The sequence below is a fragment of the Coenobita brevimanus genome, chromosome 60 (genome assembly GCF_032717465.1).
Source record: "Coenobita brevimanus isolate Jiangsu-jjx chromosome 60, ASM3271746v2, whole genome shotgun sequence".
Lineage (NCBI taxonomy): Eukaryota > Metazoa > Arthropoda > Malacostraca > Decapoda > Coenobitidae > Coenobita > Coenobita brevimanus.
In genome coordinates, this window is record NC_137013.1 from 30,812,854 (window position 1) to 30,832,151 (window position 19,298).

General features: G+C 42.8%; 1 protein-coding gene across 1 annotated transcript in view; it reads left to right on the forward strand.

The window, feature by feature from the left end:
* LOC145403349 (uncharacterized) overlaps positions 1-19,298 on the forward strand; it is a 102,600-nt gene that overhangs the window by 44,752 nt on the left and 38,550 nt on the right. The window contains exons 10-14 of the mRNA XM_080275138.1: positions 3,244-3,415; positions 8,463-8,575; positions 11,023-11,195; positions 12,002-12,202; positions 16,914-17,084. Coding sequence (XP_080131264.1) covers positions 3,244-3,415; positions 8,463-8,575; positions 11,023-11,195; positions 12,002-12,202; positions 16,914-17,084 — 830 coding nt within the window. The remainder of the gene's footprint in view (positions 1-3,243; positions 3,416-8,462; positions 8,576-11,022; positions 11,196-12,001; positions 12,203-16,913; positions 17,085-19,298) is intronic.

Consider the following 19,298-nt stretch of genomic DNA (forward strand, 5'->3'; position numbering starts at 1 on the left):
AGGTCCGGTGGACTCTACCACCGAAGGCCTGCGTGGGACTGTATGAAAACAAGTCCAACCCCGAGTCTGGTGAGTGCTGCCCTGGGGGGAGGGTAATGCGCCTGGGCGATGCACTTCTCTCTGGTCTGGCTGGGTGGAAGAGGGGCATATGGTAGCCGAGGACTTGGGCCTGTGTGGCTCAGGTCTCCTGTGTGCCTCCCCGTGGCCTCCTCTTGGGGGGGGGGTCACGCCCTCCCTGGGGTCACTTCGTCAGGTGGGTATTTCAGTTATTGTTGTGGTTGTTGTGGTGGTGGTTGTTGTGGTGGTGGTTGTTGTGGTGGTGGTGGTTGTTGTTGTGGTGGTGGTTGTTGTAGTGGTGGTGGTTGTTATTGTGGTGGTGGTTGTTATTGTGGTGGTGGTGGTGGTGGCTGTTGTGGTGATGGTGGTGCTGGTGGTTGTTGTGGTGATGGTGGTGCTGGTGGTTGTTGTGGTGATGGTGGTGCTGGTGGTTGTTGTGGTGATGGTGGTGCTGGTGGTGGTGGTTCTGGTGGCAATGGTGGTTTGGTGGAGGTGGTTGTTGTGATGGTGGCAGTTGTCGTGATGGTGGTGATGATTGGCTGAAGAAGTAAATGTGTATAAAGGGAAGGGTGATGCCCTGGAAAGAGGAAATTATAGAGGTATAAAGCTTTTAGATCAGATAATGAAGGTAATGGAGAGAGTTTTAGAGGGTATGATTAGAGAAAGAGTGAATATTGATGAGATGCAGTTTGGGTTTATGCCACGTAGGGGGACCACTGATGCTATATTCATTGTTCGTCAGCTTCAGGAAAACTATATTGGTAGGAGAAGGGATCTTTATTTTGTTTTTGTTGATTTGGAAAAGGCCTCTGACAGAATCCCTAGAGAGGTGGTGAAGTGGGCAATGAGAAAGCTTGGCTTGGAGGAGTGGCTGGTTAGGGTGGTTATTGCTATGTATGTGGGTGCTCACACCCAGGTAAGAGTGAATGGAGATTTGAGTGATGAGTTTTCCGTGAATGTTGGTGTGCATCAGGGGTCAGTCTTGAGTCCCATGTTGTTTATCATGGTACTTGAAGCCCTTTCACGTGACTTTAGAAACTGACTCCCGTGGGAGTTGTATGCTGATGATTTGGTGTTGATCGCAGAGAAAAAGGGAGGCGGAGGAAAGGTTTAGGAAGTGGAGAGATGGTATGGGGCACAAGGGTTTAAGGGTAAATGCAGATAAAACAAAAGTGATGATATCTAGGGTTGGTGGCGGTACTGTCAAAGACGAGGGAGAGTGGCCATGTGCAGTTTGCCACAAAGTCATGGGAAGTAATTCCATCTTGTGTGGTGTGTGTGATAAATGGGTGCATAAGAGATGTAGTGATATCAGAGGTAGACTGCGAGATAATGCTGATTTTATGTGTACGGTGTGTTGGGGTGAGCAGGTGGAGATTGTCAGACATGAAAGGATTGATCTTGCTGGTGAATCTCTTGAGAGTGTGGAAGAGTTTTGTTATTTGGGAGACATGTTGTGTGCTGGAGGTGGGGCTGGAGCTAGCTCTGTGGCTAGGATGGGAAGTGGTTGGAAGAAGTTCAGGGAGCTCTTGCCTCTTCTGACATTGAGAGGACTCTCCCTATGTGCTAAGGGTCTTTGTATGCAGCATGTGTTAGGAGTGTAATGCTGTATGGTAGATTGAGATGGTTTGGACATGTGGAGAGGATGGGGGATGATAATTGGGTGAGGAAGGTGACAAGTGTTAATATTGGGGGTGGGGTTATGAGGGGTAGACCGAGAAAGACATGGGATGAGGTCATTAAGTGTGACCTCAGGGTTAAGGGACTGAACAGGGAGGCTGCAATGGATCGTGCAGCGTGGAGAGCCGCCATTAGGTAACCAAGGCCGACACATGCAAGCATGTTGGAGCCTTTAAAAACGAAACGAAATGAAACGTGGTGGTTGTGGTTCCTGGTTCATCGGAAACGTGAACTCGGTGGACTGCAGGCTTAAATATCCCTTCTGCTGTAATGGGGTGTATAAAAGCCCGTGTTGCTTAAAGGCAACGTGTGGGTCCTCTCTTTGGCTAAGTGGTAACATGTGCGGGTATGAAGCGTGAGGACCCAAGTTCAAATCCTGGCAGACTATTGTGAGTAATTTTGTTAAGTTTCAGTTTGGGCCTTTACATTGATTGGCAGCAGTGTGGGATGTGAGGTGAAGGCCTTGAGGGCAATGATGTTGATAGTCTTACATCCTGGGGATGAGCTGTCTGTGTGGTTCGCGGGCTTCCCCCAGTGGTGGCCTACAGTGTGCTATACTACTATGTATGTTAACACTGACCAAATTAATGACCAGGGGAAGAAAAGAGTGATGTAATGGGGTGTGTATAAAAGCCCATTTTGCTTAGAGGCAATGTGGGGATCCTCTCTTTAGCTCAGTGGTAACATGCGCGCGTATGAAGCGTGATGGCGTGAGTTCAAATCCCGGCCAGACCGCTGTGATTAATTTGTCAAGTTTCAGTTTGGGCCTTTACACTGCAGCCCATCATCCTCCTTTCAGGGAATAGGGAAGTTGCTGAGGGACACTTGCATAACCAGACAGTTGAGCCGCTCGTGCCATCGGTGCTACCATAGGTATATTCTGATGCTTTCTGCACCCCAAAAGCAGCACAGTGTTGCGGCATTTCTAGGTAAATAGCGGTCTACTTTGCATATTGTCATGAACACAACACTGTCTGGCATGACCATTTTGAGATGGCGGCCGCACAGACACATCGAAAGTAGTGTCACGTGGCATATAGGCTTATATATATCTATGACAGTGGGGAGGTGCAGGGCCCTCCTCTGGCAGAAACTGTTCTATTTAACCATTAAGCAACGTATTCCAACTGTGGGTATAATACAGTACCGTACAGATACTGTACTTCCAGTTGAAGTTGGTGAGTCTAGGACACTTTCACAGGATTGAGTTCACTGGATGGACTATGTATGGGGAAGCAACTGACCAGGGTTTGGCACCATTCTAAATTATTCGCAGTGGATTGACTATCTGGCAGGTATATTTGAAGTGTTTCGATAAAGAACATAATAAACGAAATGCTCATGATTAAGACCGTGACGAGAGGCCATGATTTCGAGGGCATGAATTATGTGTGAACTAAGTGTCTAGCACATTTTCTGGGGCATGCTGTTGATAGTTCTTCCACTTTTGTTTATTCCCTTACCTTGTATTCTGGAACTTTATTGACAGCGGTGTTGGATTGACAGGTTGCTGGGAGCCGAATAGGTGAGACACATCATTTGGAGACTCCAGTGAGCACCAGCAGTGGAAAGAAGATACTGAAGGTGCTGCACCTCACTGACCCCCACTATGATCCTGACTACCTGGTGGGATCAAATGCTGTCTGTGATGCTCCTCTCTGCTGCAGTAGCGACAGTGGTTAGTCTGGGTAATTTTTGACACAGCTGGGTCTTTATAGTGGTGCACAGATGATGAAACCCTTCTACTTACTGTATTTGCTCGGTGGTGTAATGTATAGTCCAGTCACTGTAATTGTCAGTGCACCAATTTTTATTAATTTTGCAGACATTTATGAATAAGAGTTTTAATGTTGAGTTGCATATTTTACAACATTCATAGACCCATGTAGTCATTTGCTTACACTTAATGGCTGTATTAGTTGTAGATGGTGACAATTATCATCTACTCACTTGTAGTGCTGCCTACTTCTTCCTTCACCTCTAATATCCTTTTTCTATCTGTCCTCCTCACTTTTATTTCTCCTGTCTTTCCAGTTGCTTTTTATTACTCATCCCTTTTCAGGTGGCTTTACATAGAGTGACAAGCCTAATGGTTTACTGCAAGTCAGGAAACCATCAACAATGCTGGGTAGTAACTGTATACCGTAACCAGCCTATACATGTTCCCTACGTGTCAGCAAGTGGGTTGGCGGATTAGTGCCCCTCCCTGTAAAGTAGCCAACCCAAAGCTCAAACAGCCACCCCTTAGGGATTATGGCATCTGGCCGTAGATAGATAGGTAGACAGACTAGTAAACTGAGAGCATGAAGGTATGAACATAACCTCAGTTTCTGACAATAATAACTGAAGCATGTAATGATAATACTTGGGAATCGCTTGTTCATTTGTTTTTGAAGGGTCCAACATGCATGCATGCATTGGACTTGGTCACCTAAGGGTGGCTTTCCATGCTGCTGATCTCTGGCAGCTTCCCTATTCAGTCCCTTATCGCTGAGGTCACATTCAATAACCTCGTCCCAGGTCTTTTTCGGTCTACCGCGCGTAACTTCCCCTAAAATTAACACCCCTCACTTTCTGCACCCAGTTATCATCCCCCGTCCTCTCCACATGCCCAGACCATCTCAATCTACCTCTCATCATCACAGCACCAATACACTCCATTCCCATCCTACCCTTCAACTCTTCCATCGTAAACCTAGCCACCCCCCCCCCCCCCTTCAAGGCCTCACAGTCAGGAATACACTGCTTATCAGTGCAATCATTGTCATTTCTGTACATTTGAGCCTGCAGGTATCCTCTTCCTTTGCTGCCCAAGCCTCACTGCCATACAGCATTATACTCCAAACACATGCTGCAAAAAAAGATCACTTAGCACGAAGGGATAACCCTCAATGTCAGGAGAGACAACAGCTCCCTGAACTTCTTCCAACCACTCCTCACTTTAGCCACAGAGCTAGCTCCTGCCCCACCTCCAGCACATAACATGTCTCCTAAATAACAGAATTCTTCCACACTCAAGAGACTCACCAGCAAAATCAATTCTTTCACACCTTCTCTCCCTGACACACTGCACGCATGAAATCAGCGTTATCTCTCAGTCTAAATGTAATACCACTACATCTCTTATGCACGTACTTATCACAGACACTGCACAAGATGGAATTACTTCCCACGCCCTTGTGGCAAATCGCACATGGCCACTCTCCCTCATCACCATCACTTTTGTTTTATATTATTATTTGTAAGCTTTTGTGCTCCATACCATCTCTCCACTTCCTAAATCTTTCATTCTCTGCAGTCAACACCAAATCATCAGCATGCAACATCGCCCGTGGGAGTCCATTTCTGAAGTCACATGAGAGGTCTTCAGGTACCATAATAAACAACAGGGGGCTCAAAACTGACCCCTGGTGCACATCAGCATTCATGGAAAACTCATCACTCAAATCTCCATTCACCCTTACTTGGGTGTGAGCACCCACATACGAGTACTGTACATGGCAATAACCACCCTGACCAGCCACTTTGCGATCCCATGCTTTCTCATTGCCTACTTCACCACCTCTCTAGGGACTCTGTCAAAGGCCTTCTCCAAATCAACAAAAACAAAGTACAGTTCCCCTTCTTTCCTGTATATTTTTCCTGAAGCTGTTGAACAGTGAATATGGCATCAGTGGTCCCTTTGCCTGGAGTAAACCCAAACTGCTTATCTTCAACATTCACTTTTTCCTCTAATCATACCTTCATTATCTGGTCTAAAAGCTTTATGCCTCTATAATTTCCCCTTTCCAGGGCATCACCATTCCCCTTGTACACATTTACAATTACACTCTTCAGCCAATCATCTGGGACAACACACTAATATATAATCCTGTTCATCAGGTCAGTGACTAACCTCATTCCAATATCTCCTAAGGCTTTCAACATTTCAACAGTCAACCCAGACACACCTGCTGCCTTCCCCACTTGCATCCTGCCTATTGCCCTGCCCATTGTAGAAGTATCAATCAAAGGCCAAGAGTCAAACACTGTATCTGCAGGCTCCAAACCTTCCCTGTCCCAGTCAAACTCCTCATTCAACAACTGCCTGTAATGCTCTTTTCATGTGTTTTCAGTATCCCCACAGTTCACCACTACCTTCCTTCCTTCATTCTGAACACACTGCTCACCTATGATATCTGTATTCTCCCTCTTCATCTGATTTGCCACCTTAAATATCATATTCTTCCTTTCCATACGGTTTAGGTTATCAAATAAAAGTGTCAGTGACTCAGACTTCACCCTGTTAACCTCTTTTCTAGCCCCATGCATGGCACCCTAGTATTCCTTTCTTTTACCACCCTTCTTCCATTCCGAGAAAAGCCTTCTTTTCTCCTTAACTGCAGCTTATACATCCTCATCCCACTTTGTGTTGGTGGGCCACTTATCCATCTACATACTGAATCAGTAACTCTCAAGATGTTGCCCTTGAGGGCTCTGTACTGTTCATGAACACTTCTATCAATGTCTCCCTGTTCAGCCATCATTCTCCTCATCTCCCTATAGAAGACATCCCTTACTGGTTGGTTTTTCCACTTCTGTATTTTCCTCCTAGGTGCATTGGTCCTCTCTTTCATCACCCACTCCTTAAGCACCACGTCTCATATTAATAACTTGTGTTGCTGCACACACTCTTTGCTCCATATAACTTTTAACGTTCCTCACTAACCTCCTATCAGCCCTTCCTGACCAGGAAATAGTCTGACAGGCTGCTATTTCCCCAAGACTCGTATATAATCCTTCTCCTCTTTCTCTTCCTAAATGGTGTGTTGCACACAATCGTGTTCACTGCCTCTCCAAACCCGAGTGTCCTTTCCCCTTCCTCAGTTATGTACCTATGCACATCCCTCATGTATTCCTTCAAATCCTTGAACTGCTTCACCTACATGACCATTGAAGTCCCCTCCCAAAACTACAATCTCATAATCTCCCATACTGCTTACTACACGTGTTAAGTCATCCCAAAGTCTAACCTTCTCTGTCTCATCCAAGCTTGCCTGTGGAGCATATACCAACATAAATGCAACCATTGTCCCCCCGAAACAGATTTTCATTACTATTACGCTGTCACTTAGTGTCATATCATTCATGACTTATTCCATCCATTTCTCCCCAACCAGCACACTCACACCACCATATCCATCTGGCCTACCCTGCCAAAACAACTTAGAGCAACAATCCCTCTCTGCAATCTTTCTGGCTGACCCACCCCTATACCGGACTTCCTGCTGCACACATCCCACATCCACCCACCTCCACTCAATGTCTCAACCACCTCCCCCTCTCTACCCCTCAAACTTCCCACATTCCACGACTCCACTCTTATCCTCCAGAGTAATTTAGTGTCCTCAGGCTTGCTTTGAATTTCATTCTTTAACTTGGTCATAATCAATAAAATAAAAAAGGGGAGAGACTTGTTACAGGCCCCACTCACTACACAGTCCCAGGTCTAGGCAATGGATCTGGGACCCCTAGCCCACCGGCCTTGGCTAGTGGCTGTGGTAGTGGCCTCGGGGCACCCTGTCAGGACAGCTACAGGGACACCCTCCAGGTACACCTTGGCACTGTAACTGCCTCGCCATTATGCACCCATTGATAGGGCAGCCTCTTGGGGCACTACTCCCAGGTTCGAGCCCCTCCCTAATGGGCAGAAGCGGCAGCCTGAAAACCACAATGCCCTGTACCCTCTAGCACAGGTTCGAGTCCCATCTCACCCCGACCCCACGATCCATGCTGGCCGAGCCCCGTCACGTCTTCTCTCAGTAGGTCTGCCACTAGGTAACGGGGGCACAGTTTTCTGGCAGCATGCCCTTGGTGGCATCAACCCCTGTGATGTAGTGGGGTATGTTGTGTGAAATAAGCACATGTGGTGTAGTGTGTGACATAGAGAAAGTGAATATTAATGACTTCTCTGCATTACTGCTAACTACGTTCTGTACTGTGTGATGTAGACTTATATGTAATAGTTACAGGCATTCCATACATGACCATCAGAAGTTTTGAATTTGTTTACACCAGTCCACACTGTTTTAATAATAAGGCCATAATAGATCATTCATTAAGTAAGGGATTATCCATCAGATCTGTGAAGAGCCCACTACCTGTTTGGTATAATATGTAATAACACTGAAGTTTTTATTTGTGCACAAAATTTATCCATAGTGTATAACTCTGAGAGTTAGTCTGCCAGTGTAAGGTCACATGTAACATTTGTACTGTATACAGTTCCGTGGAATTGTTCAGCAGTTATCAAGAGTTATTGTATGATTTTCAGATTCATACTTTCATATGTCTTATCTTGCGAATCTTAGCAAATTAACATGCCGTGGTAATCCTACAGCCCTCTTTCCCATAACATACAGAGACCAAATCTTAGCTACAAGAATCATATTGAGATCTTGTAAGTTGTTTTGTGAGTCATAGCTCTGTACATTGTAATTTTTTTGCACTGGACGTTGGTCCAAATTTTCATCCATTTTGAGTTTATTTCATGTATCTCGGTTGTTGGAAAAGATGATTCTATACCTCGTCATCCTTTTCATAGCTCCTCTGTGTGACTAGGATCATAATATAGTGTAGATTTTTTTTTTGGCTCAGCATTCAAGATGGAGAGATGGCTAGTTTAGGCCAAATTAGAGTAAAAGAGTACAGGAAAGTAATCATGCAACCCTCTCCTCATGACCCAGGTACCCCCAAGGACGCCAGTGCTCGTGCAGGCCGTTGGGGAGACTATCGCACCTGTGACTCGCCCAAGTGGCTTCTGCAGCACATGTTCAACCACATTGGTGCAAACCACCCAGTAGGTGAAAGGAGAGAGGGGGGGGGGAGAATGAGGGAGTGAGAGAAAACAAGGGGGTAAGAAGAAAGGCAGAAGTAGAAGAGGGATAGTGAGTGGGTGGGGGAGTTACTGACTGGACAAATATACAGTAGGCTAGGAAGCTCATGCCTGAAGTCCACTGGCTCAAGTACCACATACATGGATTTGATCTCGAACAACTCTCAGTTGTCACCATTTGATTACTGTTTTCCACCATCTGTGTTATGGTATGCCAGATACAGTATGTGATCTGTATTAGTGAGTATGTTTTATTTGTCGGTAACTCTCTGGAAGAACATTGGACACTGTATTTGAAGTAAATGCCCATGAATTGTTCTCTGCAATATCTGAAATACAGCCAGCGACTTTAGTCTCAACCACTGCTGTGTCTGTCTCATGAAGATGATGACTGAATGACATGTAAGTTCTCAGTAGATGCAGGAAGAACAAAGGAGAAGGAAAGGAAATGAACAAGAAAAGTTGCATGAGGAGTATTAGAAACTGATGTAAGAAAGTAATGTTACATCAGAAGGAAGGGTAAGAAAATGGTTCAGTAAAGGGGAAGAAGACTGGTGGATAAAGGAAGAGAGTAATGTAGTATAAGAGAGGGGGAGGGGGATATTATAAAGAAAGCAAATAAGTTAATGATACAGTATTAAGGATAGGGTTGTCCATCCGTCATCCAGTCCTACATTGCCCCATGAGGAGCGTAGGAGCCTGGAGCTAGGCAGCTGGTCCCGACATTTAAAATGAGAATGACCAGCCTCACTCATCCCTGAGTGGCATTAAATGAACACTCAACCCCAGCCATCGCTTGGATATAAACCATCACTGGCTCAGTCCGATTGGAGCGCAATAATTACCCACTAAACCACCAGGCCCCAAAATTTGGTTATGTGGTTACCACCCAGCATCGTAAATGGTTTCCTGGTGTACAGGAAGCCATGTAAAAACTTTGTGAAAAGAAACAAAAAGAAGTGATAAAAAGATCAAAAGTAATTGTGCTAAAAAAGACAGCTGAAATCAGTTATCATACTAAAACAGTTAACTGAGATCATCCTTCTTATCCAATACCCAGATTAACTGAACCACATGTTATGACTACAGTGCCTCCTAATGTATGTTTTATAATCATCGTAACCCACACCCTACCTCGGCATTATTACTCCTCATCATCCACACCATCATTGTGATCACCCATCCTTATCCACACCACTTTCATCATCATACTTCACCCACACCCAGCCATACCCACACCATCCCCATCCTTATTGCTCCTCACTGATAGTCATCCGCACCTGTAAGCTGCCTAATCTCCACCTGCCTCACTAACACCTTCCCCACCCTCACCCAACAACATCCACATATCATCTCATCATCACCCTATGTTATTAACACTGCCTCACCCACATACTCCTCACCCTTACCCTGCTTTACTCACATAGTTTTCAGCCTTGCCCTGCTTTACTCACATTTTCACCCTTACCCTTGCTAGTAACTGGACCTAGCCATCATATAGGCAAAGTCGAGTTCTTTCAAATTACTAACCTTATCTGTATAAATGGTAGCTAATGTAAGTTGGAAGGAAGTTGCACATTGACTTTTCATAGGCTACAGTTAACTTTGGAATATTTTTTATAGTTTACGGTGGGTGGGGGCACTCACCATCCACTCACTCAATACAGTGCTACTTTGAGTGTCTGCCCTTTCCTCTCTTCCTTCCTTCCTCTTCTGTCTTTCTCTCCTCATTTTTCTATCTACAGGTGACTTTACACTCCCTCATCTGTCTTTCTTTCCTTCACTCTTTCCTCTTCCTTCAGCCTATGGATGACTCTACACTGAGTGACGAGCCAAATGGTTTCCTGTACACCAAGGAACCATTGACTACACTGGGTGGTAACCATATAAGCAAATTATGGCACCTGGTGGTTTAGTGGGTAATTAAGGTACTCCAATTGGATTGAGCATGTGTAGGTTTATATGCAAAGGGTGGTTGGGGTCTATTGCTCATATAATGCCATTAAGGGATGAGTGAGGCTGGTCACTCGCATCTTCAATGTCAGGACCAACTTGCCTAGCCCCGGGCTTGTATGCTCCTAATGGGGCAACATAGGATTGGATGATGGATAGTTTTCTGTGGTCTTTCTCTCTGCTAGAGGAGTGTCTTTCATTTTTTTTTTTTTTTTTTTTTTTTTTTTTTTTTTTACCACCCAAAGACAATATCCAGCTCATTTTGAACCAAAGAGGTAAGGTATAGCCTTCATTTACCCCTTCACTAAGTGATTTCTACTAGGCTGATTAACATATAATCTAGCAGTGTCGGTTAGCCTGTAAATACAAAAAGATGTTATCACACTGTATGGGGAAACTGGCAGATCAACAAAATTGATAAAAAAAAGACATAACAAGGCCTTACTACACTCCCTCAGGACATAGACTATGTATTGTGTACTGGTGATCTTGTGCCTCATCATATCTGGAAGATCACTGCTAAGGACAATGTGGCCATCATAAAGGAGATGTCACAGCTGCTCCGAAACAATTTCCCTTCCATACCCATGTTTGGGGCAGTCGGCAACCATGAGAGCTACCCCAGAGACAGGTAAGGGGATGGAGTTGTTGGGTCATTTAGTCTTGTTGACCCAGTGAATAAATCCTGTGTTTTGTTGATGATAATAGGGTATGCCTTCATATTATGGTGCCATGAACTGCGTACATGGAAGAATTATATCCACATGTAGAAGTATTTTTAATTGAGAATATACAATTGTTTGTCTAATTTGAATACTTCTCAGGCTGCTTTTACATAAAGCAGTTTAAAGTCAGGTCAAAACTATTGTATTGTATCTTCCTAATTAACAAGACTTCCATATATGGATGTATGTCTTCAGTATTAGGATATGTTTTTTATGCTGACATCATCACTTATTTTTGCCTGTGGGAATAGTGTTTATTCATTTATTGAAATTAAGCTGTTAAGCTACATTATTTGTCAGCATGAATGGGATATTATGTTTTGTTGAAAACAGGGGTTCATGCTCTCTGTTGAACAGTGGCCATTATTAATTATGTAATATGTGGTATCTCTTTGTGTAGTGACCTTCAATTCTGAATGTAGGACATACAACATTATCACCACCAGCTACTAGGCCCATGGAATCACATTTGTATATTACTCAGATATGCTAGCTGAGACTTGTTCTGTCATATACAGTACAGTATTTAAGACAGTTACTCTGCTATTCTATTAAGAATACAGGTTTTCGTGTATCATATTGAGTCAATATGCCATATTCCTTGTGAACAATACTCATTTTTAGCATAAAAATTTTGTAAATTATTTTGAATAATGTGTTATGGTGTGTTCCATCAAAAACAATTTCTCAGTGTAATCATCCTCCTCTCTAGCTTCCCTCCACCCGAAGTGAATGAAGTGTGGTCAAAGTTTGGGGTTCAGTGGTTGTATGATGCGATGGCTGAGCGCTGGGGCAACATGATGGGCCGCCCTGCTCCCCCGTCCGCTAGCTATGGGGGATTCTACTCTGTCCTGGCTCGACCAGGACTGCGCATCATCTCACTCAACACCAACTACTGCTACCGTTTGAACTGGTATGAGGGTGGAAGAATGAGGGACTATAAACACCTATTTGGGATGTATATGGGAAGTTGAGAGTGGAGTTAGGATGTACTGTATATAGTGTTACATAGAGGTATGTAATTAGTGACAGAGATAATATATTGGAGATTATGTAGATAGAGGTACAGGGGTGTGTTACAGAATATGTGGGTGAAGTTAAGAAATATGGGTGTTGGTTGGATTATTGAGAAGTATGTTAGTGAAGTGGTAATTGTAGTGTGTTGGAGTGAATACAAGTGAAGTTTTAGTGGTTGCAAATTCACTATCTTCACCATTCAGTGGCACAGCCAGGGGGTGGCACCCCCCCCCCTCCCCCTGAAATTTATGCGTGTGTTCGAGAGCAGACTGCGAGTCTTAAATGTCGAATACTTGTTTATTCCAGGGTATAATACTCGGTATGTCACATACTTTTTAAGACTTGCTTTACTTTAGGTGCAAGACGGATATTGGAATTTATGCACAGAGAGCCTTTGGCGCCCGGAAGGGTGAAGAGAGGAGGAGGAAAGGAAGCAAGAAACTTGCCGCTTTGTGAAATTTTCAATTTTTTTTATGTGCCTAATGACACATTATCTTCAAAACGGGAAACTCCGCTACTAACAGGTTTCTTTAATTATCTAGTTAGGAGTACCTGTGGGCATGTAGGCCTACATGTGGCAGAATTGGTTAAAAAAAAAAAAAAAAGTGGCAACGTTTATCGCCGTCAGCTGAGTGTCACTCGTCTTGTCGCTCATTACCCACCTGCGCCATCAGTCGTCAGTCAGCTCTCATCAGATCGTGTTGCACCAGTGACCAGTCCATACAACTTGCTAATTATGCTACTTGCACGATGTACTGTGACATGAAGTGAAAAGACGTATTCTGTGGGTTTCCCTGGATCACTTTCTTATGAAATGGAGGCAGCCACAGCAATCTGGTATATTGGACTTCATGAGTTCAAGTTTTAAAAGATCAGAGTAAGTTTAGCAAATGCATTACATTGTAGAGGATATTATTACTGCCAGTAATAATAACAAATGATAATGTCATGCCATGAGCTCTACATAAGTGTAGGTGCACACAGAAACTGGAAGCCAATGATTGCTTAAGATTTTCCTTGTGATATATCTCAGGCTTTAGGTACCCTTTCCCTGTGTGGCAACCATCACTGAAGTAAATTAATCATCATTGAACAAAGTAGGGTATTTAACAGACGATGGATTTTCATAAGCATTAGCATTGAGTGTGGTGAGTTGGGACAGTGTGGGATATGGGGCGAGTTGGAACAGTGGGCACTGCAATGCCAAATGCCAAGACATATCCATTCTATGGTGTCCATTCAATAGCCATGCCCCAACTTTACAAATATTTTTAATACAGCAAGACCTCACTATAACGGACTAATTGGGGCCCAAACCATTCCGAAAAATGTGAAATTCCAATAAAAGCAACATCCAGACTTCCCCCTGCTAATCTGGACTTTTTCCGATATATCAGACGTTAGTCCGGATCTCATGAACGGTTTTTAAACTGTTTTGACTACCATTGCGGTACTGTACTGTGTTATAACTTCACAACATTAATCAACTGGTATAATATATTTAATAATACTGTGCTGTACACTGATAAACATGTCTTTATTTACATTATTGTGGTGAACATAGCTGAAGTGGTCAGGCACTCCGGACTGCTTCTGGCTTTATCAGACTTTTTCCGATATATAGGAATTTAGTCTGATAGCTCCTCGAGTCCGATAAAAGCAAATTCCGATCTACTGAAGTCCATTATATCGAGGTTTTACTGTACTAGTTTTCTATAGAACCACGAACAATGCATGAAAAATGTGCAAATATGAAAGGGTAGCATTTTGACATTTGTAGAATTTCATTTTTGAAAATATATGTATTTTGCCAATTTTCCTCACCCATAGTCAGTTTTAGAGCTAAAGGTTTACTTTTTGGTAGGTGAAATCTTCAATTGTTATAGTTTTTTGTGATTTATCCAGAAAATACATTCTTACAGCAAAGGAGTGCTGAAGGATTAATAGACAATTGTCCCGACTCGCCCACCATTTTTTTTTTTTTTTTTTTTTTTTTTTTTTTTTTTTTAAATAACCGGGGTGAGTTGGGACAACAATTTCATTGTGATTTTCGCAAGGAAATGCCTACTTTTCATGCATTATATACTACTGTATTTTATAGTTTGTTGTATTTATGGTGGATTTGGGTGTCAGCAAGTAGATATTTCTCATTTTCAGGTTGCATGCATGCCCTAAAGAGAGAAAATACTGTGATGTGGGTTATGGCAGAAAAGTATATATTCGTATAGTGTTTAAAATAGGACAAAAGAGTTGTACAATACAATGAAATTTTTGGAAAGGTGAGGAACTGAGAAATGCAACAGGCCAGTTTGTGATGATATACTGTATACAGATGATTTTCGGCAGTACAGTATATCATTGGTGGACTTGTCTATTTAGCAGGAACTGTACACTCGCACCAAAAAGTATCGGTGCAGAACATGTGTTAAATATTATGATACACGGAACAAAGGTAACTGGAAATTGCGGTTCTGTCCTCTCCCACGCAGGCATCCCAGACAACAGACGAATGCTATTTCAAATACCTCTTGTGTCCTTCATAATGAGTAGGGAATGGTAGTAATTGTTATAATATATACAGGCATTAATGGGCTGACACTGCCACATGATCGAATCATTCCGGATGGCATCGGACCCACAATGCACCGATAGTTTTTGGTGCGAGTGTACTTTTTACAATGCAAGAGCTGGACAAAGACTTTCATGATTATAAAAAGCAGTGGTAGATAACTGGTTCGGATTGGTGAGGGCCCGCGATCGAAACCATCACTCGTTAATGTTATCATCCACTCACTTGATGTAGTGCTGCCTACTTCTTCCTTAGTCTTTATCATTCTTTTTCTGTGCCTGCCCTCCTCTCTTCCTATTTCTCCCAATTTTCCTATCGCTTCTTATTGCGTTTCTTTCCTTTACAGGTGGCTTTACATTGAGTGACAAGACAAATGGTTTCCTGTAAGCCAAGAAACCACTTACAACGCTGGGTGGTAACCATATAACCAAACCATACGTTTTCCCTGCGTGTCAACAAGTGGGTTGGTGGAGGGTTGGTTCCGCTCCCCGTAAAACAAATAACTCAGAGTCAGGTGGCCACCCCTTACGGGATTATGGCGTCTGGCAATAGATAGATAGATAGATAGATATTTCTCAGTGAAATTTTTCAGCATAAATAGCTACAGGCAACTTAGTGGAACTCTTAACTACGGAATATGTATAGTGCAGTTCGTCCTTGAGAGTGAGGCATGTGGGGGGGGGAGTAGGTTTATGATGGAAGAGTTGTGAGGTAGGATAGGACTGGAGTGCATTGGTGTTGTGATGAGGAGGGGATGATTGAGATGGTTTGGGCATGTGGAGAGGATGGGGGATGATAATGAGGTGCAGAAATTGATAAGTGCTAATGTTAGGGGTAGGGTTGCAAGAGTTTGACTGAAAAGGACCTGGAACAAGGTCACTGAGTGTGGCCTCAGGGATTAGGGACTGAATAGGGAAGCTGCCAGAGATCGAGCAGCATGGAGAGCTGCCATTAGGTGAACAAGGCCGACGGATCAAGCATGCTGGAGCCTTTAAAAACTAAATGAACTTCAAATTGATTTATTGGATAAATGTAAGTTTCTTTGTTTTTTGAGCAATAATGCAATGATTTTGCCACACATCAACCCAAATGGTGAAGTACATTGTGTTTTTATGTTTCTCATTGTTGCCCCCCCCCCAAATTATTTTTCTGGCTGCGCCCGTCACTTTTCCTGTAATAGTAATTATGAGAGACGAGCAGAAAGATGAGCACTGCCCATGCATTACCAACATCTTCCCATCCTAGCATTCACTGTAACCAGCTGATGCAGGAGGCAGGCAACTTTGGGAAGGGATAGGTGCAATGACTTGGCAAGGTTAGGAAGCTTGAGCAGGTCTGACTCATGATGCAACAGCTACAGTTATCAGGGTCACTGAGCCCTTAACAGCCTGAAGCAGGGCAACACCTGCTTGTGACAGGGGCCTGGGTACTCCAAGGGGCATATAAACGCAGTAAATATTATACAGTGCATAAAATGATACTGTGATAAAACCTGAGAAGAGCCTGCGAACATAAGAGATACCAAGATGACATGGGGACCTAGAAGTCCTTCAGGATATGGATGGGGCACACAGTACATTTTAACCTTCATGGACTGAATAAAGTGAAGATAGAACCATGGAACCTTTTGTCCATTACCTGAACATTTCATGAGGATTGGTAACTAGTTTGTAATTCTTTGCCCGTACAGTATTTTTCTTTTCACAAAGTTGTGTTGTCCATTTCATATCCTTAATGTTCAGCAGCAGATATTCGTAATCTGTTTATCTTAGAAATTATTGCATACTGTTTTGCATTATGGCATCTATGCAGTTCCATTTTCACCTGTGGTAAGTCCCAACGTGTCATATTTCACTAGGAATGCTGCTGATAAGCCATCCTTATATGAGGTTTCTTTTTCCTTGTTTTCTGGGTCCTACCTTTAACCATCCTTAGGAGGGGCAACATGATGATGATGATGATGATGAGGATGGTAGTCATGACATTGATGATAGTAATGGTAATTAATGATGATGGTGTTAAATGATGTAACTTTCAGGTGGGTGTTATACAAATCAGTGGACCCGGGATTGATGCTGACATGGCTTGTAAATGAGCTTACCAAGGCTGAGGCATTGGGCGAGTTGGTACACATCATTGGTCATATCCCACCCTACTACATTGACTGCTTTGCCCAGTGGGGTCACCAGTACTCACGCATTGTTGACAGGTATGTGGGTGTAGGAAAGAAGGTTGTAGCTGAGGGAGGGAAAGGAGAGTTCTCCCCTTCAAATGGTTACCTGATGTATATCTCGACAACATAATGCTGTAAATTGTTGAGATGAAGAGTAACAGTATACCCCTATATGGAAATATTGCTTAGTGGAAAGATACAATGGCTATGGCTGGTCTAGATCCACTTGAAGTACGAATTTGTCAGGCTGAATCTGTTGTATCTCTACAGTAAGGATCCCTGTATATAAGTAACTATTTCATCTTTATTTTCAGTTCTGTTCTTGCTGCACCTGATCATATTACTCAGCCTAGCTGAGAAAAGGTTAGAAATAAACACCATTAGCATTAGGTCTCCCCATAGCTGAATGAAACTATATAGCAATAGCAGGAATGCACCAATGTATGGAAAGAGTTAAGGGAACAGAGGGAACAGGTGAGGGCTGATTCAAGGACAAGGAGAGGATATACAGTAGAGGGATACTGAATTGTAGTTAATGGTTAAAGCTTGAATCCTTTATTAATCCCATCAGTGTGTAGGGGTCCAAGGCTATGCAACCATAAGTGAATACACCTAAGGGTGGTTGACTAGCCAGCCTACTTTCCTTGATGACATTATCTAAAAAGCTTCAGTTAGCACTGTAGGATGGAACCTGTGCATGGCTGTCACTCCCCCCCCCCCAAAAAAAAAAAAAAAAAAAAATTTGCCTTGAAGTTTGTTTAGCATTACCAGTAAACCAGAGCTGTGTTAGTCTGTGGTTTTCAGGGAACATTAGAATGTATAGAATTATTAAAGTTAGTGCAGCATTTAATGAATCATTAGCCAATAACCAGGGTCTGGCACGTGACAAACTTGGCAGCAAATTGGATTTTTATTTCCACAAACTGGCAGATCAAATTTTACACTTTCAGACATAGAGGCCTGAAGCTAAGCTTCCCCTGATAGCATCTTCACAGTACACACACACACACACACACGAACCGCCGGAGAGAGAGGTCGTCCCAGGCATCGCTCCTAACCTTGAGTAGTTTCAGGAATTTTGTCTGTCCTGTCTCCTAGGGTCTTTCTTTAAATTTAAAATAATGAAAGTTGGTAGACTACGAAAAATGTTAAGCTTATTCGGTAACAGCTGTTTAGGTACTTTACCGGTAAGTTAAAGATGGCCGAAAATGTAAACAATGCGGGAATGGAATTACAAGGATTTGATGCTAATACTAATGTCATGGACCTGGTGAAAACATTAATTATGAGGATTAGTGAACTCGAAAAAAAAGTAGAGAATCTAGTGATAAAGGATGTGTCAGGAAATACGGAAACCACCATACAGAGTCTAATCCAGTCCAACGAAACAGCCAATGAAGAGATTAAGAATTTGAAGAGGGAAAATGTTGAACTGAGGAGGAAACTTGAAGAGAGTACTAGTAAAACGGAGAAGGTGAATAATGTACTAGAAGAACACAAGGCAAAGTGGGCACACGTAGAAGAAGAACAGAAGGAAGTGGTCAGCTTAAGAGAGATCATCCAGGAAGAAAGGGAAATGAACAAGAAAGAAATGGAAGAAAATGTAGTGAAAATACTGAAGAAAAAAGAGAAAATAGTGAGAGAAACTGTAGAAAGGAACAGATGTGTGGTAGTATTTGGAAACAGGGAAGAGGAAGAAAAGGTTAGGTTCGCAAGACTCGAGAGAGACACGAACATGGTGAGAGGAATATTAGGCAAGATTGACCCCGAAGGAGACAAGTGGGTAAAAGAAATTGAGGAAGTAAGGAGGATAGGGCCTTATAAGAAAGGAGAAACAAGACCAATGAGAGTCAAGTTTACATCAGAAAGTGTAATAAATGAGATACTTAAAGTGATCTGGAAATTAAGCAAAGAGGCGGGGATGGAAAATATTATAATAAGAAAAGATCTGAATGAAGAAGAAAGAGAAGTTTTAAAATCATTAAAGGAAGAAGTAAAGGAAAAAAATGATAAGAGGACAGAGGAAGAACGTAATACTTAGTTTTGGAGAGTATTTGATATGAAATAAAGGAAATGGTATTTAAGGAAATAGAAGTGAAGGTAACTAGGGGGGATGGTTGTGAAAGATCAGAAGTTGAGGAAGTGGTACGGACAGAGAGTAGGAGAGAAGAGGGTATTAATAATGTCAAAAATAATTTGAAGGTGATATATACTAATGTTGATGGTTTCATATCGACAAGGATCGAAATT